Below are 23,884 nucleotides of genomic sequence, written 5' to 3'. Positions count from 1 at the left end.
GTACTGTTAATGTAAAGTATACATGTCTACTGTTATGTCAGGTATACATGTGAACTGTTGTGTCAGGTAAACATGTGTACTGTTATGTCAAGTTTACATGTGTACTGTTATGTCCGGTATACATGTGTACTGTTGTGTCAGGTAAACATTTTTACTCGTAGTAATGTTAATCTAATGTAATAAATAGTGTCGACAGAACTTTTTGTATAAGATCATTACTTATTTCCACTATCTAATACAACTACATAATTTATACTTTTTGTAATGTTTATCATTCGTCTGGTCAGGTTGAAAAATGTTATACTTTCACATAATTTAAAACTGATAAGCCCTTCTCGGATTCTAAGGTTTGATAAGACATCTACCAACGCTGTTGCTCTGTTAACTTAAGAAGTGCAGACGACACACGCTAATTCTCGTCCATTCACGTACGGGGGTGATGGCAGCGTCCCTGTGCGTACTTCAGCTAAATATAATAAGTTCCCGCCTTTAAACGTGCTACTTCCGGCCACATGGTCAGGTCTTGAATCCACACATATTAATTCCGACGCATGATTTTGTATATATCCACTTCCCATTAAATAACCTTAAAAAGAACATAAATAGTGCTTTCAGTGTTTCACGAACATGTCAAAAAATAAAACAAAAACAAAACTGCTCGCCTCTTGTGTAATTTATCAGTTACTTATAATTATCCTTTAAACTACCGGAAGACCGTTCTAAGCTGGGTGTATAATTCAACGAATGAAGGTAATTATGCAATACAACAAACGGTTATTAAAATAAAAATATGTGTACATTTCCATACAAATGAGGATAGTTGCGGACAGTGAAAATGCCAATTTTTAACAACAAAAAATCAGAAGCCATTTCATAGACTTCAAGACTAAAACAGAATCACATAAATATAATGTAAATGATGTACATTATCAACGGTGACACTATAAAACTATTTATCAAAAGCAAATTAATTAAAATGTTGGACCTTCTGAAGCCATATTTCATTTTAAGGGACACTCTTGTGTTCATAACCATCAAAGAGTTCATCTCTTGAAGCCAAATTTGTCATATTTTACATGTTATAACAATGAAATACCTTTGTATTCTTGTGTCCAGCCAGGAAAACATTCCGCCTTTCCAGGAATCATAATATGAGATAGTCGTCCAGCTGCCTGGCAGACACTACATGGTACGTCTTTATTTCGTAATTTCCCTCCTGAAATATGTGTATAATTTGACAACTTGAATAATATAAATGTAAGTTTCAAACGTATGCGTTTACTCTATTCCGCCAAAAGCCTAGCTATAAAACACCGTTTTCCGATACATTCTGTATATTCCAGACGTTAGATCTGGGTAATTCAGGCCATAAGTATGTTTCTCGTCAATTTCTAATTAAAATGAAATACAAGTTATTAAAAAAATAACAATGATAAAATATAATTGTACAAATAATTCCACGCAAATATTTATGAACTGAATAAAATGTCTTATCTTTTTGTCGCAATGGAAACGCATATACAATTGTAGTTTGTGATACCTGTAGTTGCTGTAAATGAAGAATCGGTGCTGCCATATTCTGTCCCGTAAACAAGTGCGCGATCTGAATCAGCGTTGTCGCTATAGTTACCCCATGTTGGAACTTCCGGTAGACATATTGTATTTGTGGCGCCACCTTGATGTTGATAATGTCCTCCAGCAGCATACCCTACAAACAAGACAAAAACAATGTCATGATCATTTATTTTTTAAATGTTTTATTAAAATCTGTTTAATTGAATACATATGTCGGAGAACATAAAAATCAATGAGAATCAAATTTCAGGAAAACAATTCTATTTCGGGAAAAGGACACCGTGAAAAGGGAACCTAGGGAAAGCGTCTATCAATCGCATCTTGTCGGTCCTTGATAAACAAACAATGTTTATTTCATTTTTACAACATAAATACTGATAGTTTTCGTGGATTGGAAAACAAGTCAAATGTGACTTATGTGAATTCCTTTCCACACATAAGGTACATGTACTTGCAATAGAAAATATGCACATATTTGGCAAGAATAATACAGAAACAAAGCAAATCAGATAAATAATTAAAATGAATATTTGTTAGAAGATAATTGTCTTGATAAGGACCTCGAACACAATAGTTAGGATACGGTATTTCGGTCACACCTACGCTCAAAAACATAACATGTATACAAATAGTAATTTACTTGACAAATTTTAATTTTAGTAAAGGTCCACATAAAATAAGTAAATAAATAGATATAGAACATGTAAAAGTAAACAGTACTTTTTATGTCATTATTGTTGTGGTTGTTGAAACCGAATGTACAAAATGTCAACCTGTTGACAAAATCGGATTTGTTTATCGGTGTACATAAGTATATAAATTGTTGTCAACCCTATTTTCAATCATAATTGTACCGAAACAGACTTTATTTTCCTTTGGATATCAAATATATACATTCGCTTTACATTATCGAAGATTTCACTCTCTGTTTCTGCACGGATTTATATGTAATGTAAATCCGTTGTTTCTGTTTACATTTGAAACTGATTTCTGTAAATCAATCGCTATCCTTTCTTTAATGGTTGATATGTTTTTTTACATTTAGAATAACATTTTTGAAAAAAATATAAATGCGACGAATAATGTTATGTCAACACAATTTTAACATTATTTTTTTTCTTTGAGGAAAGGACAAGAGCCAACAATCTAAATTCTAACCGTCAACAAGTACATTGTCTTATGATAATTAGTTGAAGGTTTCCGTGGTTTGACCCATAAAAATATAAACATTGTATTTAAAGCAATACGAGTACATTGCCTGGTGACATTAACTTGAAAATGACTGCATGGATTTTCCAAATTTCCTTAATTAGGCATATGCACGTTCAACGTTCAACGATTTTAAACTTTGCTACCTGGATTTATTTCCGGTTTTAAAATATATGATATCGCCTAGATTTTCTATTGTTTTTAATAATTTAATGAAAATAATATAACATTTGAATGACAATCATCTGGTCAACTGATAAATATCGTCAGTTACTCAAATGTCATCAGTTACCCAGATGGCATACTAGGCAAATATGAGTATGGAAGTTATAGATTCAATTTTGAAATTAAGTGAGTAAAGTATACCTTTGTACAATTGTTCTGACTGAAGAGGACATGACAAACTTCCCCATCTTACATAAACATGGCCACCTAGAATAAAGAAATGTTGATTTGTTTATTTTAATAAAACAAAAAACCTAGTACATGTACATAAACACATTAGAACAACAGATGTTATTAACGCTTGATGAAAACAAATCTGTCTCATGGGCGACGTACACAACTCTTTTATGAATTTGATAGTAGAACAAGTGTCACATAACGGTTGATTATATTCAGCTACTATAACAAGCAGACAACTGAAATTTCAAAAATTAGTTTCAACCTTTGGTGGTTGCCAAAAATATTTTGCCCTATGAAGGGCTACCATTCTTACATATATATCATTAATACGTATGTAACTACATTGCAAATGCGCTAACGTATGAATAAACCTGTTTTAACATCTTATAAGTCTGTTCATAATATACATTATATATGTAGATCTATATGCATAAAATCGGATTGAACTAATCCTCTACTCACATGAATGCGTGTTTAGCTCTTTAAAATATTTATATTTTAAAATGTTTAAAAATTATAGTGGGCTCCTTCAATTAAGCATAAATTAAAAAATAAACACACACAAACAAAACATAGCAGCAGCAACAACAACAACAACAAGAAAAGAAAAACAAAAAAACCCGCTATTTGTACGATAACAATTGTGTTTTTCCCTGGTTTAAACACCGATTTTTAAATACATGTATCTGACAGGTCATATCATGACGGTAGACTCACATGTTAACTAACCAATAATGACAAATGTCTCCGCAAGTGACCAAGTACTTAACCAAAAATAATTTTAGAATTTTCAGCAAAGAAAAAATGTCGAAGCTAACCTTGTACACTTCTTTTATCAACGTTTTCTGGAAAATCTTCAGCAGAAGCAGCTGTTGTAGACGCAGAGCCGGACACAGAAGCAGACGTCAAATCAGAAGGTAGAGGAGAAGAATGACCGGAAGGAGATGTTTCGTCTGTTATACTTATCAAGCTAGTTTTCGGACTGATTTGAGTAGTTGAAGAAACTGGATCATCTTGGGCATTACTGGTAGGTTCAGTCGAGATCTCAGACAAAGTCTGGCTTTCAGCATTTCTATCCTTGGTAGTTGTTGGTGACTCGGTGCTTGAGGTAGTGTCTTTGCTTGTTGAAGAAAACAATGTTGATGATTTGGTTGTTGTTTTTTTCTCAGTCACAGGAGGAGTAAAAGATTGCAGACGAGATGATAATTGACTAGTTGTTAACACTGTTGACTCAGAAAGAGTCGGGTTAGATGTTTCGATTAGTTTCGTCGTCAATGGAGAAGAAATACCTGAAACTGTACTTTTTGTAGGTCCGTCTGCGACTGAATCTTGACTTTGTGTAGTTGTTTGAGTTTTTTGTGTGGACGTAGAAATATTTTTTCTATCATTTATGTTTATTTCACCTTTAGATTTGTCACTAAATTCACATATGATTTTATTTTCCTTAAGACGGTCAACTGTTAACCAAACAATAGAAAATATGATAAAACCAAAAACAAGTCCACATACGAAACTAAATACAATTTTTCTTTTCCGAACCCTACTTCTATCGCCTCTTCGTTTCTTCCAGGTACTTAATTGGATAGGGTTTGAATTTGAGTCATTTTCTGCTGTAGGTTTTAAAATACTGGTATTACCATTCACATCCGGAAGATTGGTACAGGGTCTTATATAACGTGTGTAAGGTACCGTGTTTATATTACACCGATGACTGTCCGGATTGCTACAACTTCCGGTTGTATTTCTTTGTGTTCTCCCTAATGTTGCATAATGTTCAGAACTTTCGCTTATTGTCGATTCCATACTGTCGCACTGGTTGATGTTCGAACCTGACCTGGAGTTAGTGGGAAGTTGACTGAGATCTAAACTATGTATCATTATGTCCCCTCTACGTATATAACTCATGGTTCCTTGTTGATAACTATAACATAATTAAGAAGTCCGGTATTGGTTTGGTGGTACATCTTCTTATTCTTAAGTTCAAAATTAAATTCCGTCTCTAATCAGTTATTGATAATTTATGGCACCTTGACGCCCTAAATATCAATATATGAGATAATGTAGGGTATTTTTTCTTCAATATCCTGTATTTCCTGTAACGCCTTATTTAGCATGTAAAAATATTTTATCAGAAATCTTTGAAGTTAAATAAAGAAATTCTGATATGAAAACATTAAATTCCGTATTGTTAATTCCTACGTGATCCTAAATCTTCCGTATATTTTATTTATATTTTGTGAGATTATATTCACAAAACGTTTAAGAGTAATTTCTCGTATATGCTCTTAAAAGTTTCTGTAAGAAAATGAAATCATTTCATTGTGCATATGACTCTTAAATCTACTGAAACTGTGATGCTTTTTTAAAACGAGCTATTTAAGGTATCACATCCACCATGTGTTTGTAAAAAGTCAGCACACAGTAAGCGTCCACATGACAAGAGCGACATATTTCTTTATATTGTGTTTGACACAATATAATATAGACGCCAGCGGAAACCATATAGGTTACTCACCCAAGAAGACTGTAAATGTTTTTGCGTTGGTATTATGTATCTCATACTGGAATACCTTACTTCCGGAAAACTCATTTCTTCGTTCATACACAAGGACTTAAGCGACACTACAATTGATCTCGGTTCTTTAAATTCCTTAGAGTTGACTGTTAATAATGTAAGTACGTGTATTTTAACTCGTATTCCTCAGCATTGTTAGTAATATAAGTCGGAGTACGTGTATTTTTACTCGTATTCCTCGGCATTGTTAGTAATATTAGTCGGAGTATGTGTATTTTTACTCGTATTCCTCGGCATTGTTAGTAATATTAGTCGGAGTAAATGTATTTTAACTCGTAATCCTTGGCATTGTTAGTAATATATGCCGGAATATGTGTACTTTTACTCGTATTCCTCGGCAGTTTAGTAATATTAGTCGGAGTACTTGTATTTTAACTAGCAATCATTGGCATTGTTAGTAATATATGTCGGAATGTGTGTACTTTAACTCGTATTCCTCGGCATTGTTAGATATATTAGTCGGAGTACGTGTATTTTTACTCGTATTCCTCGGCATTGTTAGTAATATAAGTCGGAGTACGTGTATTTTTACTCGTATTCCTCGGCATTGTTAGTAATATTAGTCGGAGTATGTGTATTTTAACCAGCAATCCTTGGCATTGTTGTTGACCAGAGATAACATAGACCTATTGACCATTATATATACGGAAAATGACGAAGATAGCCGAATCTGCACGATCTATTGATGGATACTGTACCTTAAAAAGTAAAATAAGAAAACATGCTATTTTTGAACTGATAGGGTTATAAGAATTTTTATTAATTTTCACACGATATCAAAACCGAAATTAACAAGACTGTGCTGTATTTAAGGCCGTGATTAATTGAATTGTGACACCGACTATTCTTTGTGTTCGATTCCCACAGTTGACTTAGATTAGTATAGTAAGTCTCTATTATGTAGTTTGGCCACCGACGTGAGGATGTTGTGAACAATGAAATGTTTAATGTTTAACCATAAGTCTGCACGCTATTCACGTGGTGTCTTGTTTCGTCTATCTTAATCAATTTAACCAGCGTTTTGTTAACATGTTGTTAGTCATTGAACGCTAGTAATTGCAGTGAATACACTGGTATTGTATTTTTATAAGACAGAGTGAATCATTTCAGATAAGGGTATCATTTATATGTTATCAAATAGTGAAAGTTGTTAAATGAATCAACTCAATTTAAAAAGGAAAGCCCTGTATAGATTTGTTACTTATTATGAATTATTGACACACTTGTACATAATATTTTATCACTTATCGGATAAACAAAACATACCTTTTCTAACTCAACTGGTATTTGTTATTTTCAGGATTATAATGATGATGATGGTGATGGTGATGATGATGATGATCTGCATCACGTGGGTGATAATGCGGCGATATAGGTAATTTGGGGGTAAAGAAACGGAAAAAAATCCGAAAAGTGTTCGTTTTGGGAATGGAGCCAAATTTCAGTTCCAAAGTAGCATTAAAAATCACGGGATTATCATGCGTTTATATCACGATCTATTGGGGGGGGGGGGATTTGTTCAAAAGTAGGCTGTATTTTCTGAAAATATTCTCGCATATATGAATCATTTATCTTAAATCAAGTTAGGTTACTCAATATATGCCGATCGTGCTACCACATAAATCGTGACAATTTGTGCTTGAGTCTATTACCCGTTCCGTTGTTTTTTTGTCTCGATTTACCATGTGAATTAGTTTCTTTTACATATCATCTGAAGATAATTAAGGAGTTTTTGAAATTACTCCTCGTTTATCCCCCTTTTTTCTTCTTCATATCAATACTTCAAACTACATGTACATATATTTGCTTTCTTTCTTTTAAGTTACTATTAATCCTAAACTTGCTTGAACCGGAAGTGATTAGTCTTTGCCTTTCTTGAACCGGAAGTGATTAGTCTTTGCCTTTAGAATGTTTTATATCTGTTCCATTAAAGAAAGATAATCCCAAGAAAACTATGAATGATGGACGACGTAGTTGTTTCCCTTGAGATACTTTGTTAGATAAATAAATATTATTAATTAATTAATTAATTAATAAATAATATTTTGTATTAAAGGTAAGCATAAATAAAAACACAAAATAGCAACAACAGTTTTACTCAGATTCACATATTTCAGCTACTGAGAAGATTTATAGCGTGGCAAAGTTCTTGCAATGTGGGAAAATGAAATAAAAATACAGGTGTTTTATTCATAGCACCTGTAACATCGTGAATGGTCATTTTTTTGGTTCATAAATGATAAAATTGAGCCATTTGCCTGTGGCAATGATATGATAAACAAGAAAGCTTAAAAGATACGCTACTCGTTTATCTACTTAGTTATATGGTGCATGATTTCGCTGTATGGCGCTAATGTGTTTATAATTGAAATTTATGCAGATAGATGATTGATAACGGATATAGGTTAAAAGGTCAGTTATAAACTATTTCCACTTATCTTTAGTCATAGATGCTATAAACTGTATTAGATACTTCTTTTTTATTTCTTTGCTTTAGCTTTCAAAATACATGTGTTATATTTTTATAAAAATAATATTAACGTTGGAAATGTAAGATTACAGTTTTATTGTTGTAGATTAGATAAATCCTCAAGTAATCGAAGATTCACCTGTTAATTAATAAATGTATATTTCATCACAACATACATGATATATGAAGATGCTCACATATTTATCACACCAGTTTACATGTATATTCAAATTATCGCGATTTCGGAATAATTTCACGATAAGGTATTCGTGTTGCTGTACAATATCAAGTAAAATATTATTTAAAAAATCTTGTGAAATTTTATGATTTATACTGGTAAAAATACAAGCTCTTTCCCCTTTTTTCAAAAACAATATTAAACTGAAGCTATGATATATATTATTTACATTTGTAAGATTTTGGTGTACATTGCAAGAACTGCAGATTTATATATATCCTAAAATCTCTTATCTGATGCTTAAAGAACTAGATAATGCTAGAAGACGAACATGGGTTATCAGTTTAAGAAACCAACTGTGTGTGTCTTTCTGTTTTAAAAGCCTTTACACTGCGATCATTGCATGTTACGCTTTTAATTAAAGTCGATATTGCTCGGTCCAATCCCGTACCGTGCGTAAATCGTATTATTTTCTTATTCGCATTCGCTTTAGTTTAACGAAAGTAAATCATATACGACCTTATATGAGTTATAAAACCTTTTGTCTAGGACAGAATAAACATCAACACTAAAATAGTATGAAGGCCTTCGCATTGTTTCAATATCGTTTAATACACATCAATACACATCAATATCTTCGGAAGCTGAATCTCTGAAATGTCTGTAAAATAAACTATTATGTCGATATCTACGAACAGCAACACTACAAACAAAGAAAAAGACTTGTTTTTCCTTATCCACTGAAAACAATTATATTATAACATTTTCCTTATCTTATTTTAGATAATTTAATGGCTATTTTAAGCAAGTTAAAGGGTTAGTGGGAGTTTAAATACGACCTGTACAATACACTCCGACTTTCATTGTTACAATGAAATCGTTTGTGCTAAAGTAAGACAAACTTATCTAACCGTACAACTATAACTCCTTTAACTACAATAAACACATTTGTTCATTGAATTCAAATAAAACACGGACTTTATGTAGAATTGGAGAATCTTTTAATGTATCGTGAAACATTTATTCAAATATGAATTTCAATATGATATTCTCGGCGTAAATTTCTTTAACATATTATTTTTTGTACGTAGGGGGGCAAATATTGCTCATATACAAAATAGCATAAAGTCTCAATAGCGATACTGGTGGATACGCACTACGCTAACATGTCTACAATATTTATGATAAAGATAAAAACCTTCCTTTACAAACGAAGACGAATGTTCATCTTCGGAGATAACACCGATAAGATTTTACAAAAACGTTCAACATTTGCTTGAAATAGCAGAAATACGTTCTCGAATATAATTGAAGAAACTATCGCGGTATGAGGGTTAATAACCCCGAGGAAGGCCTTCGTTCTATAAGAAATGAACAAATATTTTCCTTCGTGAGAAAGGTCAAACATGGGTTTTATGTCGTTTAAATATTTAAATAGTTTAAAAGCGTGTTAGATACTTGTTATCTGAAGAAAATGACCCCGAATGTAAAATAATATGCAAAATGTAAACAAAGTACATGTAGTATTTTGACTTCCATCAAATTATTTGAAAGACCCTGCTTCCATACAAAATTCTAAATCTCTATAAATGTATAAATACCAAAAAAAAAAAAAAACAGAAGAAGAAAGGTAATTGGCCACTGAGTAACCTTTTGGAAAGTATAAAAGAATACAAAAAAATAAATTTTTCGCCCCGATGTACTTCCGGTAGTCAGAGAACCCGACTAATAGTCTTACTTTTTAATATAATCGCCCTTTACCCACCTGTGATCCAACTTGTTTAACCCTTCAAAATAGAACTCTCAATTTTGGTCCTCAAAGAATATATTGACCGCCTCCATGACACCTTCATTGCTCCCAAAACGTCTACCACGAAGCTTTGTTTTCAGTTTCGGAAACAGGTAGAAGTCAGAGGGGGCCAAGTCCGGAGAATATTGGGGATGGGGAAGAATTTCAAAGCGACAATCAGTTGCAGCAGCAATCGCAACTTGGGATGTGTGAGGTGGCGCATTGTCATGAAGGAGCAGAACGCTTTGAGTCAGTTAGCTCCTCTTTTTACGCGCGATTTCTTGAAGGATGCCTCAATTTGTCTGCATAGTACATACCGTTTATAGTACGACCATGCTCAAGTTAGTCAACCATGATTATCCCCTGACTTTCCCCAAAAATTGAAGCCATCATCTTCCCATTGCTTATTGCACCCTCTTGAATTTCTTCGGAGGGGGTGACCCAGGGTGCTTCCACTGCATGCTCTGTTTAATGGGTTCTGGATCGAAGTGATGGACCAATCATGAGTTACGGTCCGATAGATAAAATCAGGTTCATCCTCGTAGCGAGACAAAAGATATCTTGAAATGTCAACCCCGGTCCGTTTCTGGTCGTCAGTCAACTGTCTGGGGGCCCATCTAGCGGAAACCTTTGACATGCCATAGACATCAGTCTGAACAAAAGCTTATACCCACTTCCCTTGCAATGCTTCGCATGTCTCGCCATTCTCGCACATGACAAGATCGTGCACATCTTCGGCGGTTTCATCGTTGGTGGCCTCTTTTGGTCGCCCAGGTTGCTCATCATCTCCAATGCTCTCCCAGCCCCTCTTAAATTCAGCAGCCTATTCTTCACAGTGCTATAGGATGGGGACTCCTTCTCCTCTACTGATCAAAATGTGTTTTATGTTACTTAATCTGTGTAAAACCGTGTGTAACTCGGTCAGTTATTGCTCCGCGGACCATAGCCTCTGTAACAGCATGCTCGATCATAAATTTCCTGTTATCGTGGCAACGGGGGACGTCTCAAAACGTCTCTGAGGTTATGAAGCCTGTATATCACAGATATGACGTCAAAAGACAAATTTAAAAAGCAGGCAACATATCCTAAGGGTGATTATACAGTATTCAAGAAGGAATACTGGAACCACCCAAGTTGAAAAAGGCCAAATAGAAGAAAAATAAAGTACCACATAACATGTTTACACAACAATAATGTCGTGCTGAACGATCTTCAAGGATCGAAAATATAACATCATTGATTAAATGATTAAATTTATGACACTTAGACCATGCGGCAAAAAGTGAACTACAGCTCGAAATAATGTCATATTTGAAAACTAAGATAATCTAAACATTTGATAAGAGTCTGGACACTATGGTTCCAATTCTGTAAATTCTTATTGGAATAATTGACCGATTACTCTTACCAATAATTGGTAAACCAAGACTTCAGTGGTTGTTTTTTTATGACACAATTCACCGATCATAAATAACGTCACCGGGATATGTTGAAACGAACAGGTTTGGTAAAGTGCACGTGTTTTACTTTTTTTGTCGCCGATGAAAAAGTAAACGACCTTGTTGTAACATAGTAATACTTTACGAGTTAAAGAGTGCTTATGCGAATGGTGTAGAAAATACGGGAACTACTTTTATGTTAAGGTTATTAACCTCTCTACTAATGTTACAAAAAAGAATTGTTGTTTGCAAAGAAACTATTTTCACCTCTTGCTTGAGATCGTGTGTAGCTGAGGACAAAGGTAAACAACCCTGTAGCATAGTTGCTGAAATTGTGACATTTCTTTTTGCAATTAGACATGGTCATCAGATCAAATAAAATTAAAAGAGATTCCAATGAGGATTTTGACATGGCAGCAATGGAAATATTATTCTGTTTGATAAAGGTCTGGACAATAACTTGTGCAAAATTTCAGGTCATTTGCTTTCTCTGTTTTCCATATCAATTACAATAATTGCAAAAAAAAATAATGATAAAAAATAAATGAAAAGCGTTTATTTCTGAATATATTTCTTAACTTTCCTTCCGAAATATGTAGAAAATTCAAATTGTATGGATTTAAGGCTAATTGTCTTCAGTGGAATTCCTTTGATAAACATTTTAATTGGTTCGTGATTAAGTCGGCTAACTTTAATAGTGACATCTGACATTCTTTATTCACATATCATTTGAAAAGGACACAGTTTTAATAAACAATTATATAGACTACGTTTTTTTTACGATAAATGTTTAACAGTCAAACAAAAAACAACAACAACAATAAAACAACAACAACAACAACAACAACAAAGAGGTTGATGCTTGGAGTTGATGTGGTAGATTTCCATACAGAAATAGTTCAAGTCAAAAACATTGAACAGACTTTAATTTTCGGCTTCTGGCTGTAAAATATTTGCGGGTTAACTAATCGGTCACTATAAAATGCTATGAGTCCCGTCAGTGCTGTAAACTATTCCTTGAATATTATTACGTAAAGATTAGAAGGCAAAATATGTTTTAGCTTTATTTTCTTATTTACAATCACTTTACATAGAGTCAAGTTCTGTCAAAAAAGATTGCTTAAAACAACATGACAAAGTTACTGTAATAGATGAACATAAAATAGGTGAAATACCTTGGTTATGATCATGAACCTCTACCACTTTTTATATTTCTGTGACATTGTTATTGTTACTGCCATATAAAATAATACATATGAGCCGTGTCATGACAAAACCAACATAATGGGTTTGCGACCAGCATTGATGCAGATCAGCCTGCGCATCCGCGCAGTCTGATCAGGATCCATGCTGTTCGCTTACCAACTCTATTACAAGTAGAGAAACTGATAGCGAACAGCATGGGTCCTGATCAGAATGCACGGATGCGCAAGCTGGTCTGGATCCATGTTGGTCGCAAACCCATTATGTTGGTTTTGTCTTGACACGGCTCAATTATGTATTATAGTTATAATGTTCTAGTATTTTGTATGTAAGTCAAAATAATGCTTTGTTTATATTTCGTAAATGTTATGACAATTGATTTCACATTCAGCTCTACTTTCTTTAGGTGAAAAGCATCTAACATGCTCTTTAACGGTAATTTAAACATTTTAAAATTTCATATTTTCCTTTCCTAAAAAATATAATATTCTTTCGTTTCTGATGCATAATTCAGACACTTTTCTTAATGGTTTAAATTTGATATACAGATGTATTTTTGCGAGGGGGCGGGGTAATCTGTTATGTTTGTCTTCTCGGTTTACAAGTTATGTGTATTAATACATGATTTTGAGTTCAAAGTTTATTTGTGTACTTTGGATAATAGCACGTTATTTGCATGGATTCGGATCAGGTAAACATTTATGCTTTTATAATCATGTTAAAACGTACATAAACAGGTTAACGGACTGTTTAATAAAACATAACATTTTGTATTGAAAAATAGAGGTTACTATGTCTAAAGTTTCTTAATTTAGAAAAGAAGAAAGAAGAAGATGAAGAAAAGTTTATAACTTTATTTCCAACTTGTACACATAGAGTAGCCTACCTTTTTGTTTCAAGTACATAGAATAATATTATAAAATTAACAAAATTTAGAAAAGAACAACACTAATAATTAACGCTAGTTACACAAGCGTTAATGAGGTACAAATAGAAGTGATAAAAATCGACAACGAAATTGACGTACACAATTATTTCTCAAAGTACGAAATGCGAGGGTTGATCAATAAGTTCTATGAAATGCGAGGGTTGATCAATAAGTTCTACGAAATGCGAGGGTTGATCAATAAGTTCTACGAAATGCGAGGGTTGATCAATAAGTTCTATGAAATGCGAGGGTTGATCAATAAGTTCTACGAAATGCGAGGGTTGATCAATAAGTTCTATGAAATGCGAGGGTTGATCAATAAGTTCTACGAAATGCGAGGGTTGATCAATAAGTTCTACGAAATGCGAGGGTTGATCAATAAGTTCTACGAAATGCGAGGGTTTATCAATAAGTTCGTAGGGGGCGGTGCCTGGTAGTTAACATATCTGCCTCTCAAACCAGAGATCGTGAGTTCGAGCCGCACTAATGTATGACACCACTACTAGTTTGTTCCAGGAATCGGACTCTAGAATAGTTGAAATAACTTCTAAGCTTTTATCACTATCGAGCTATAATCAATACATGAATATATATGTTTAAAGTGACATTATACCATAAATCCTTTTAATTTGATGATTCACTTCACATAAACAATAAATAACCCCCAGATCGAAACGGAATTTCTATATAAATATCAATTAGAACTTATCTGAAACTTTTAATTATAAACAGACTGGGGCAGTCTTTTTAATTTAAGGCAGATTTTAAATTTTATCATAAACATTTTCCGAAATAAACTGTTGGTCAAACACCATTTTAACAGTTAATCTTTTGAAATAAAGTCAATTCACCTCAACTTGAGTATGAAAATAAGAGCATAATGTCACTAATTGTCATAATTGTCAGTATATGAAAAGTGAAAAATAAAAAATAAGATGCAAAGAACAATGTTTGATCATACATACATCATTTGATACAATTTTACGAAAATACGTAAAGGATTTAATGTGTTTTCTATGAATATAGGACTTGCTTCCATCGAGTGGTATGAAAATAACTATTTCAATAAGTGAAATAGGATATTTTTTCCACGAGATGAAATTTATAGACAATCTTGAATTTTCTGTTTATTTTATACTTTACTCTTTGTGACCTGTTCCGAAAGACTTCCCATATATACTTTTGTATTGGCTAAATTTAGATGAAAGTAGTCCGCAAGACACCAGTTAAATACGGAAAATATGTTTCACTCCAGTGAAAAATATTTCTGGCCGGGTTGCACTGGTGCAAACCCGGTATAGTATGATGAATGTCGGGCGGGCGGTGAAAATATTTTCGTAACAGTTTTCTCAGCAACTACTTATCACAGGCCTACAGCATTGACACATGGTCCCATACCGTGAGATTTGATTTCAGGTTTGCAGCTCATCCACTTCCTGTTTACCCACTTAGTTAAATTTTCAACATTAATGGTCAGTAGTAGGACATTTTTGTAACAGTTTTCTCAGCAACTACATATCACAGCCTCTTGATATTTGGCGGCATACAGCATTGAAACATAGTCCTATACCGTGGGATTTAATTTCAGGTCTGTTGCTTATCCACTACCTATTTACCTACTTAGTTAAATTTTCAATATTTATGGTCAATTGTAGGAAATTTCCGTAACAGTTTTCTCAGCAACTGCTTATCACAGCCTCTTGATATTTGGCATACAGCATTGACACATGGTCCCATACCGTGAGATTTGATTTCAGTTGTGTAGCTCATCCTTTTTCCTGTTTACCTACTTAGTTAAATTTTTGACATTAATGGTCAATGGTAAGAAATTTTCGTAACAGTTTTCTCAGCAACTACTAATCACTGCTCTTGACATTTGGAATACAGCATTGACACATGGTCCTATACAGTTGGATTCGATTTCAGAAGTGAAGCTCATCCACTTCCTGTTTATTACCTACATAGTTAAATAAATGGTCAATAGTAAACATCACAGCGTAAAAATGCAACCCGGCCTTTTCTGTCTTTGACCCATTTTTTACAATGAAAAAATAAACTAGCATAGGGATAACGTTATTATTGCAAGTCATCACTAACGCGACATATACGTCAAATATATTATATGTTTTGATGTTCTGTTTTCCCATAAATGACATCATTTTGGGAACAGAGACAGGGGCTTTACGTCGCGTCATTTGACTGTCTCCTTGGTGTTAAAGCCAGTAATCCCATCAGTGTCCGATTCTGTACTCCTACACCACTTCATGGTAATGATTTTTCGAAACAAGCCCCGCCTTCGTCAATGCAGCGTTGATGTCTGTTAATAAACTGATGGAAAGTTTCTGTATAGAATGTTAAAGCAGCAACAATTAAAAGTCGGACGGTGCGATATCTGGGAAATTTGGCGGGTGTTCAAAAATTTCGGCGGCGAGTTGAACTGGCAATTTGTAATCAATGCCATTGCTAAGGTCTGGTCTCTGTTTAGTAAGGAATGAAGTCTTATAATGGAGAGGTAAGAATTAATATCAAAGACGAGCTATGACATCATAATAGGACTGACACTTAAAAAAGAAATATAGGTTAATCTCTAGGAGGCAACATTGAAAATCAGGTAAACTGCAGATTTTTTTTCTGAATAAGGGATGGTTTAGAGAGTTGCATTCTGTTTTGACTTCTAACAGGAGGATAACGATGTTGAGTTAGAACAATACGATACAAGTTAAATGTTGATGATGCACATCAAAGACGCCGCCAAATGATGTGAACAGTCACAGGTAATGTACAAAATCAGAATTGAAAATCGTTCTATATTACAATTGAATATCCGAAGCACTAATCAATTTTTTTCTCCATGTTCTTGGTATGTGTCTGAAATTCTGAAATGTTTGTCTGTTGCGCTGATTGAAGCAAAATAAAGTGGATAACAAAAGAAATTGAAATGATTGGTAAACTTAAAATTTATTCAAGACAATATGTGCCGAGAATTTGTCCATTTAAATATTCGTGCGAATTGAATAATGTTCAAATGGTTTTGAGAATTTTACAAATAGCGAAAATATGTCTGTAATATCAATGATATTTATGAATAAATTGATATATATAATCAATTCTTTATTACGTATTGTTTACTTACTCATTTATAAAAGATTAAACTACTTGAATTAACAAAAGATTGCATATTCGCCTAGAATCTAGGTATGGGACCACTAAATATAATACAAAATCTAGGCAAAAGAGAAGAATCGTCGGGCACAGAATCCTTCAAAATAACCTATTGCAAATATTTGTGATGCGTTTTAAAATGAATGTACTTTTTTCACTCAGTTAATCTGTTTTATAGCTTAAATGTTAATTATTTTCACGAATTACATGTCGCACACGTTTTGCCTGTTTTGCACAAAATATTTCCGCTGCGTCCGTAGCGCCAAAATAATCTTCGTGATACCTCTTGTTCCCTGCCCGAATTTGGTTCCCGTCATTAGACTATAGACGGGTCTGTTGAGGTAGAACTGCCTCTCTGATAGTGGGCGTGATTTAGGCTTTGTAACTTGTAATTTAATAATTCGTCATTTATATTGATCATAATTGTCCTGGTTCCCTCCCCCTCCCCGTCAACGAAGACTAAATGCTAGCATATTAAATTTGTCGACAATTTAAGGCGGAGACGAACTTCAATAGAGGCAGAGCAAATGAAGTGAGTGACACTGCTTCAGTCGTGGTTAAGTTCTATAGACTGGCTCATTGGCACGTTATTTATTAGGTAGATAAAATTAGATAATGATATTCAAGCACTTCAGTTAAACGTTTATTTTAATCCCTTAAAGCTCCGTGACATGTTGTACATCAGAAAAGCTATTTGTATTAGAAAATTTGAAATCAATATGATTTTGTTAAAACAAAAAAAATGCACAAAATCAAGTCTAATATTTTCCCCATTGCTATACGGACAAATGCATAGCTAACACCAGTTTTACCGTACACACATATTTATAAATGTCTTGCACTCTTACGTAAATCAGATATCATTTTCGAGTGTAGATATGCATGCACATTCTCAATTTACATATGTAAATGCACGTACAAAAACGGACTGCACTTTTACACTATATCAATCTCTTATAAACATATTTGTACAACTAGTTCAACCTTACTTCCCCTTATATTCGTGTAAACACAATGTTTGCTCAAATAATTCTGTCATATTCATGTTTATGTATAACAATATGTTCAAAAGGTCTTCACTCTTTCTTTCTATCATTGTTGGGAATATACATGTATACAAAATCACGGTTGATTTTCCATTTCTCGTCATAAATATGCAAGCACAATAGTGATTTGTACTGGTAATTTTTATCAATTTTGGGTTGATTTAAACATATTTTATTGCCAAAAATAACATATATACATACATGCAAACAGTTACAATCAATGAAAATGACATATTTGGCAAAAGGGTTGACCCACAAGTTCTCTCAACATTGGCAACGGGTCTTCCCAGAAAATCAATTTTGGGTGTGCAATATCCGTTTAATGATCTACACTCTCTTTCTTTCACTGTCTGGTATATATGTATTTTAATATACGGAAATCTACGGAGTAATACAAAAGTTGTTTGGCAGTAACATTGAGTAATGTAAAAAAATCAGTATGTAAGTATCGTATTCGTTTTGCAAAGTGATGACACATCTTTGTTTGTTGTTAGGTTTATTATACTGGCCGTGAAGGCCAGGATATCTGCATACTTGCTGGGTCGGTGTGTTTGTACACTCACTAGCAGCAACTTGACTTACTGTCATTCTATTGCATGTCGACGTTCGTTGGTGGTAGTAAGATGTGGCTTAAAAAATAATGATAAGCACACAGGTGGCAGTATCAGTGTTTGGACACCCCATCCCTATCTGCCCCTGGACCCCTGCTACAACATCAAAATAATTTAACACTCTAAGGCTTACTATAAGATACTAAAAATCTTTTCCTTCCACTCCTATGTACTTTTAAATTTTAGATTTCCCATTCTCGATTATATTTGAATCGACATTAAGTCTGAGGTTATTATGGATAATTACCGAGTATCTGGATAAACTACGAAAAGAAGGTCAGTACCAGTGTATTGTTTGGCAATATTGACCTGAAACATTTGAATATTCAATGACCTTTTGTCGGTAATTGTCGAATTCCAAAGTATGTCCTACGGATTTTAGAGTGTACATAGTTTATGTAAAACTTAAAGGTACCCACACTACAACCGCCTCCGTGGCCGAGGGGTTAGAGTCGATGACTTCTAATACAGTTACCTCTCTGGCGGGGGTTCGGTCCCCGGGAGATGCTTTGGTAGTTTAGCGCGGAGGAAGGTATAGACTACATTCCTCCGCAATGGTGTAACTCTCCAGGAACGATGGTTAGGAAACTACCCGCCTATATGACTGAAATACTGTTGGGAAAAGGCGTAAAATCAACAAACAAGCAAACAAAACTAGTCTCAGGGATAGACTTTTAGATTCGAAGGTTGTAGGATCAAATCTAAATGAAACAATATTTTTATGTTTAATGCTGCATATAATTCTAAAAAAATAATTAGGAAATAAAGTTTCCTTTTAAAAGGAAAGGCTTGCACAGTTGTGCCTTCATCCCAACCCTTTAAAAAATTTTTTTTGGGTTTCAATGTATTATCACATTTTTTTTAATTACGGTATTTGTATATCATAAAGGGTTTATTTAGTTTTTTTTTTTTTGGAAAACCGAATATTTTTTTGTCAAAACGATTTAGATCTATTCTCTATTGTATAAAACTAATAAAGAAAATGTTCAATCGTAAAAATATTAACGTGATACTGAAGGAAAACAAGTGTGCACATCTCATTTCCCCTTTTTCGCAGCGAAATCATTCCTTTGCATTTATAGACAAGTAAATGCACTAAAATTAATAAATTAAACGAGACTTACCTGGAAGTTGAAGTTCAATTATTATTCTACTGCTACTGGACCACAGGGTTTAATGAGATGAACATATGATCTTATCAGATGACCAAGCAGACTTTCAGAGCATACATAATTATGCAAAATGCGACAATGGCTTATACATATGGGAGGGGTAACCGGGTGGGCATTAAACCCTGTGGTCCAGTAGCAGTAGAATAATAATTGAACTTCAACTTCCAGGTAAGTCTCGTTTAATTTATTAATTCTACTGCACTGGACCACCTAGGGTTAATGAGATTTTAGAGACCATGCTCGCATTTTGATAAGTCGTTAAAACTTCATAACCAAGTACAATGATTACGCATTCAATCTACGACTATAAACTTTTCAATACTGAAAATGTAATGTACAAAATAAAGTATGCAATTGCCATATACATAAAATGCTGTAAAAGTAAAAATCATTATAAAAGAATACTATTCCCTATTTCTACTGTGCGGAAAAGGTCATTAGGCTTGACCCCTGCTGCAATGTCACATTGCAAAAATTGATACATTGTATTGTATATTGTAAACAGAAAATTGCAAACAAGTTTGACACACATATACGTGTAGCACAAAATTCTTTCACATGTAGTGATATTCGAAGTTTTTTATGGTTTTAAAGCAACACATTTATATAAAGCAACACATTTATGCTTTTAATTATAATTTCTTTAGGCTCGATTTCTGATATCTTGCAAAATCAGTGTTTTGAAATTACTGATCTGCGGTTAAAGGGCCATTAAGCCTAAACCTGCCATTATTCGTTTATATTATTATTATTATTATTTTTTTTTTTTTTTTTTTTTTTCACATTCATGTTTTCTTCAATAAACACATGTAAATTATTTTCAAAATCAGCTCTGTATTGCAGTTACAGTACATGTTTCTATGGTTCACGTTTTCGATTCCACTCGATACAGGATAGAATATAATGAAACATACAAATGAATTTGTTCATTTTCCTGAATTATTATTATTATTATCATTTTTGTTCGGAATCAATCAATCAATTAATTAGTTAATTAAGTCATCAACTGATTTATTTCAAAAACGATAATGAAAACTACCAAAACAAATGGCTGAATCTCTTATCACCACTTACTTATTCAGTTGTTTGAAAACAAAACCCCAAACAAGTAATATTCTATGACCATGCCGTTTGGTAGAATAATCTGCTTAGTGTTTTCCTTTCCCCGGGCAATGACGAGTAAGTTACCACATCTACATATAATGATATATATTATTAATTTATCTGCCATTTCTTTTTCAAATTTTATAACATTTCTATTTGACTAATTAACATGCAGTCTACAAATATAAATGCGTTTATCAACCGTAGAAATGTTTCATAGACTAAACTGCAGTTTTCATGATATAATTAATACTTTTATTAAAACTAGATGTTTCAATTATTTAAATCAAAATTTTAATGACACTTTGACAGCCGTAGCACAATCAGGATTTTGTTTGCCTATTGTTGTGCTAGGTCAGACACAACTCCCTCCCTGAGTGATTTATAGTGCCATGGATCATAAACACAGTGAAGGTTAATTAGCAACCCCTCCTTGCAAACAAACAAATCAAATTAAGACACATGTTTGACTTACAAACCAGGCACGGCTATTAATACCTGCTGTTTTCCCAGGAATAAATCCGATGATAAACCCTAACAAAAACAATTCACTGAGAGGGTCCAGTGACAGATTTATCTGAAGATGTAGTACATGTGTACAGTAAATCCCAAATTATCAACCTTATCTAAACCATCTAAAATACTGCACATTACAACTTTGTATAAACTATCATTATTGTAATGAATGGTAAAACATTGGTTTCATAGGTTTGTCCAACAATGAAAGACAAGGCAAATGCAAATGATTTTTTTTTTTTTTTGTTCATCTTAATAGTTTATTTTATTATATTCATTAATTCATTTATTTCTTTTCTATGTTTTACTGTAGTTAGCTTGAGCAAAACTTTTCAATGCATACAAAGCATATCAAACATGTATTCAATTATGCATTTAGCTATGTCTATAATTATACATCTTTCAGTCGATAGAAAAATATTTTAGTGATTAAATGTTTATTTTCTTCACTAAAACTTTTCATATCTTATTTCATGTTCTTCCATTTCGAATGACATGTCATTTTCTTAAAAATAAAAACAAGTTCTTTACAATCGACATTGTCAGTGTACTTTACTTGAGATATACAGGTAAAGAATTATTCAATATTAATTTCATTATTGAACCGTCTCAAGCAAGAACCAATATTTAAAGTTATCAACTTGCAATGTTCAGGGTATTTCGAAGTGTTTCTAGAGTATTGTAAAGACAGTGCATACTCACATTCTGTTTTCTTTCTTGTATATGTACTCATGGTTGCCCCTGAGATTCTTACCTCACACTATATACAACCAATGCTATTTAATATGTGTTAACTTTCCGTAAGGAAAGAAACAATTCCTTCATAAGATCAGCTCCAAATGGTGCGTTTTCCCAAGAGCAAATTTGGACTCACAGTTTTTGACACTTCTATGCAAAACACTTTATTTGATCTTCGTATATAACAAATTTGGAGTATTCAGGTTTTGACATTTCTATGCAAACCATGCTCCAACATATTCCATCTTATATAACAAATTTGGAGAAACTCGGGTTTTGATATTTATTGCAAAACTAGCTCCAGCATATTCGCTTTTATATAAATAACGAATTTATATCACGGTTTTGTCATTTTATGCAAAACTAGCTCCAGTATATTCCCTCCTATATAACAAATTTGGAGTACACAGTTCTTGACATTTCTATGCAAAACTAGCTCCAGCATATTCCCTCTTATATAACAATATTGGAGTACACTGTTCTTAACATTTCTATGCAAAACTAGCTCCAACATATTCCATCTTATATAACAAATTTGGAGTACACAGTAATTGACATTTCTATGCAAAACTAGCTCCAGCATATTCCCTCTTATATAACAAATTTGGAGTACACAGTTCTTGACATTTCTATGCAAAACTAGCTCCAGCATATTCCATGTTATATAACAAATTTGGAGTACACAGTTCTAGACATTTCTATGCAAAACTAGCTCCAGCATATTCCATCTTATATAACAAATTTGGAGTACACAGTTCTTGACATTTCTATGCAAAACTAGCTCCAGCATATTCCATGTTATATAACAAATTTGGAGTACACAGTTCTAGACATTTCTATGCAAAACTAGCTCCAGCATATTCCATCTTATATAACAAATTTGGAGTACACAGTCATAGACATTTCTATGCAAAACTGTCTCCAGCATATTCCCTCTTATATAACAAATTAGGAGTACACAGTTCTTGACATTTCTATGCAAAACTAGCTCCAGAATATTCCATCTTATATAACAAATTTGGAGTACACAGTAAAGTTCTTGACATTTCTATGCAAAACTTACTCCAGCATATTCCCTCTTATGTAACAAATTTGGAGTATACAGTTCTTGACATTTCTAGGCAAAACTTACTCCAGAATATTCCTCTAATATAAAACCATTTTTGTGCAAATAAAATCTCTACAATACGCCCAAAACAGCAAAACTGAAAATGTTGCAGGCTTGGTTTGAATGAGTCTGTTCAAGGATATGATACTGTAAAATGCAATTTACTGTTTTTCCACCCAAAGCATGTTAAAGATATACTATACTCATCTCAGAGTAAAATATTTTTATCCCAGAAATTATTTGAAATCTATGTATTTCTTTCTAAATATGTCTTATTTGAATAAAAGAATGTACAAACTGTGTTTGGGAAGCTGCATATAAGTAAAGTTGACCCTTTCTTAATTTTTTTTTTTTTTTTATTGACACTATACATTGTTATTGTGCCTCTAAATTGTGTAGAGTTTAAGACATAAGATATCTTCTTAGTGTGTAGTCAAAACATGTTTATTTTATATTTAAAAAGAGACTGTGTAGCAATTATCAATATTTAAAAATACAATGAATTTGAGCATATTATATCTTTAAATCAAATAATTTTTATTTTAACTTATCATACAGTTACCCAACTAAACATAGAATTATATTTTGTGAGCAAGAGCTGATATTTTCTTATATCAAGTAAGATTTAAAACAGTAAGATACTGCAGATCTTTTTA

General features: G+C 33.1%; 2 protein-coding genes across 3 annotated transcripts in view; one reads left to right on the top strand and one right to left on the bottom strand.

Moving 5' to 3' along the window:
• Positions 1 to 351: 351 nt before the first annotated feature.
• LOC132752676 (uncharacterized) lies at positions 352 to 5,524 on the bottom strand. Its single transcript, XM_060743040.1, has 5 exons — positions 4,008 to 5,524; positions 3,151 to 3,216; positions 1,541 to 1,708; positions 1,097 to 1,216; positions 352 to 586 (listed from the first exon to the last, which is right to left on the bottom strand). Exons 1-5 carry the CDS (start codon positions 5,092 to 5,094, stop codon positions 387 to 389), a joined length of 1,641 nt encoding a protein of 546 aa, XP_060599023.1. The 5' UTR covers positions 5,095 to 5,524; the 3' UTR covers positions 352 to 386.
• Positions 5,525 to 8,037: 2,513 nt separating this feature from the next.
• Positions 8,038 to 23,884, top strand: part of LOC132752675 (isatin hydrolase-like) — a 33,021-nt gene continuing 17,174 nt past the window's right edge. The window contains exon 1 of one of the 2 annotated variants that reach the window (XM_060743039.1): positions 8,038 to 8,176. Coding sequence is in view for 1 of the 2 variants with exons in the window: in XM_060743037.1 (XP_060599020.1) it covers positions 13,520 to 13,534 (15 nt within the window). In the remaining variant the exon portion in view is untranslated. Of the gene's footprint in view, positions 8,177 to 13,407; positions 13,535 to 23,884 lie in introns of those variants that run through there. The other variant, XM_060743037.1, reaches the window with a different exon arrangement.

Source organism: Ruditapes philippinarum, unplaced genomic scaffold, assembly GCF_026571515.1.
Source record: "Ruditapes philippinarum isolate M1 unplaced genomic scaffold, ASM2657151v2 ctg1109_1_1_1_1, whole genome shotgun sequence".
Lineage (NCBI taxonomy): Eukaryota > Metazoa > Mollusca > Bivalvia > Venerida > Veneridae > Ruditapes > Ruditapes philippinarum.
The sequence above is the reverse complement of the archived record's forward strand: the minus strand, read 5'-3'. Positions and strand labels throughout refer to the sequence as shown.

What these genes read in the sequence shown, in the direction of transcription:
- LOC132752676 (XM_060743040.1), bottom strand. Translation starts at nt 5,094, where the DNA reads ATGAGTTATATACGTAGAGGGGACATAATGATACATAGTTTAGATCTC. An exon ending in TTCATTTACAGCAACTACAG is followed by an intron (nt 1,217 to 1,540) that starts GTATCACAAACT and finishes CACATATTTCAG; the next exon opens with GAGGGAAATTACGAAATAAA. An exon ending in CTGGACACAAGAATACAAAG is followed by an intron (nt 587 to 1,096) that starts GTATTTCATTGT and finishes GTTCTTTTTAAG; the next exon opens with GTTATTTAATGGGAAGTGGA.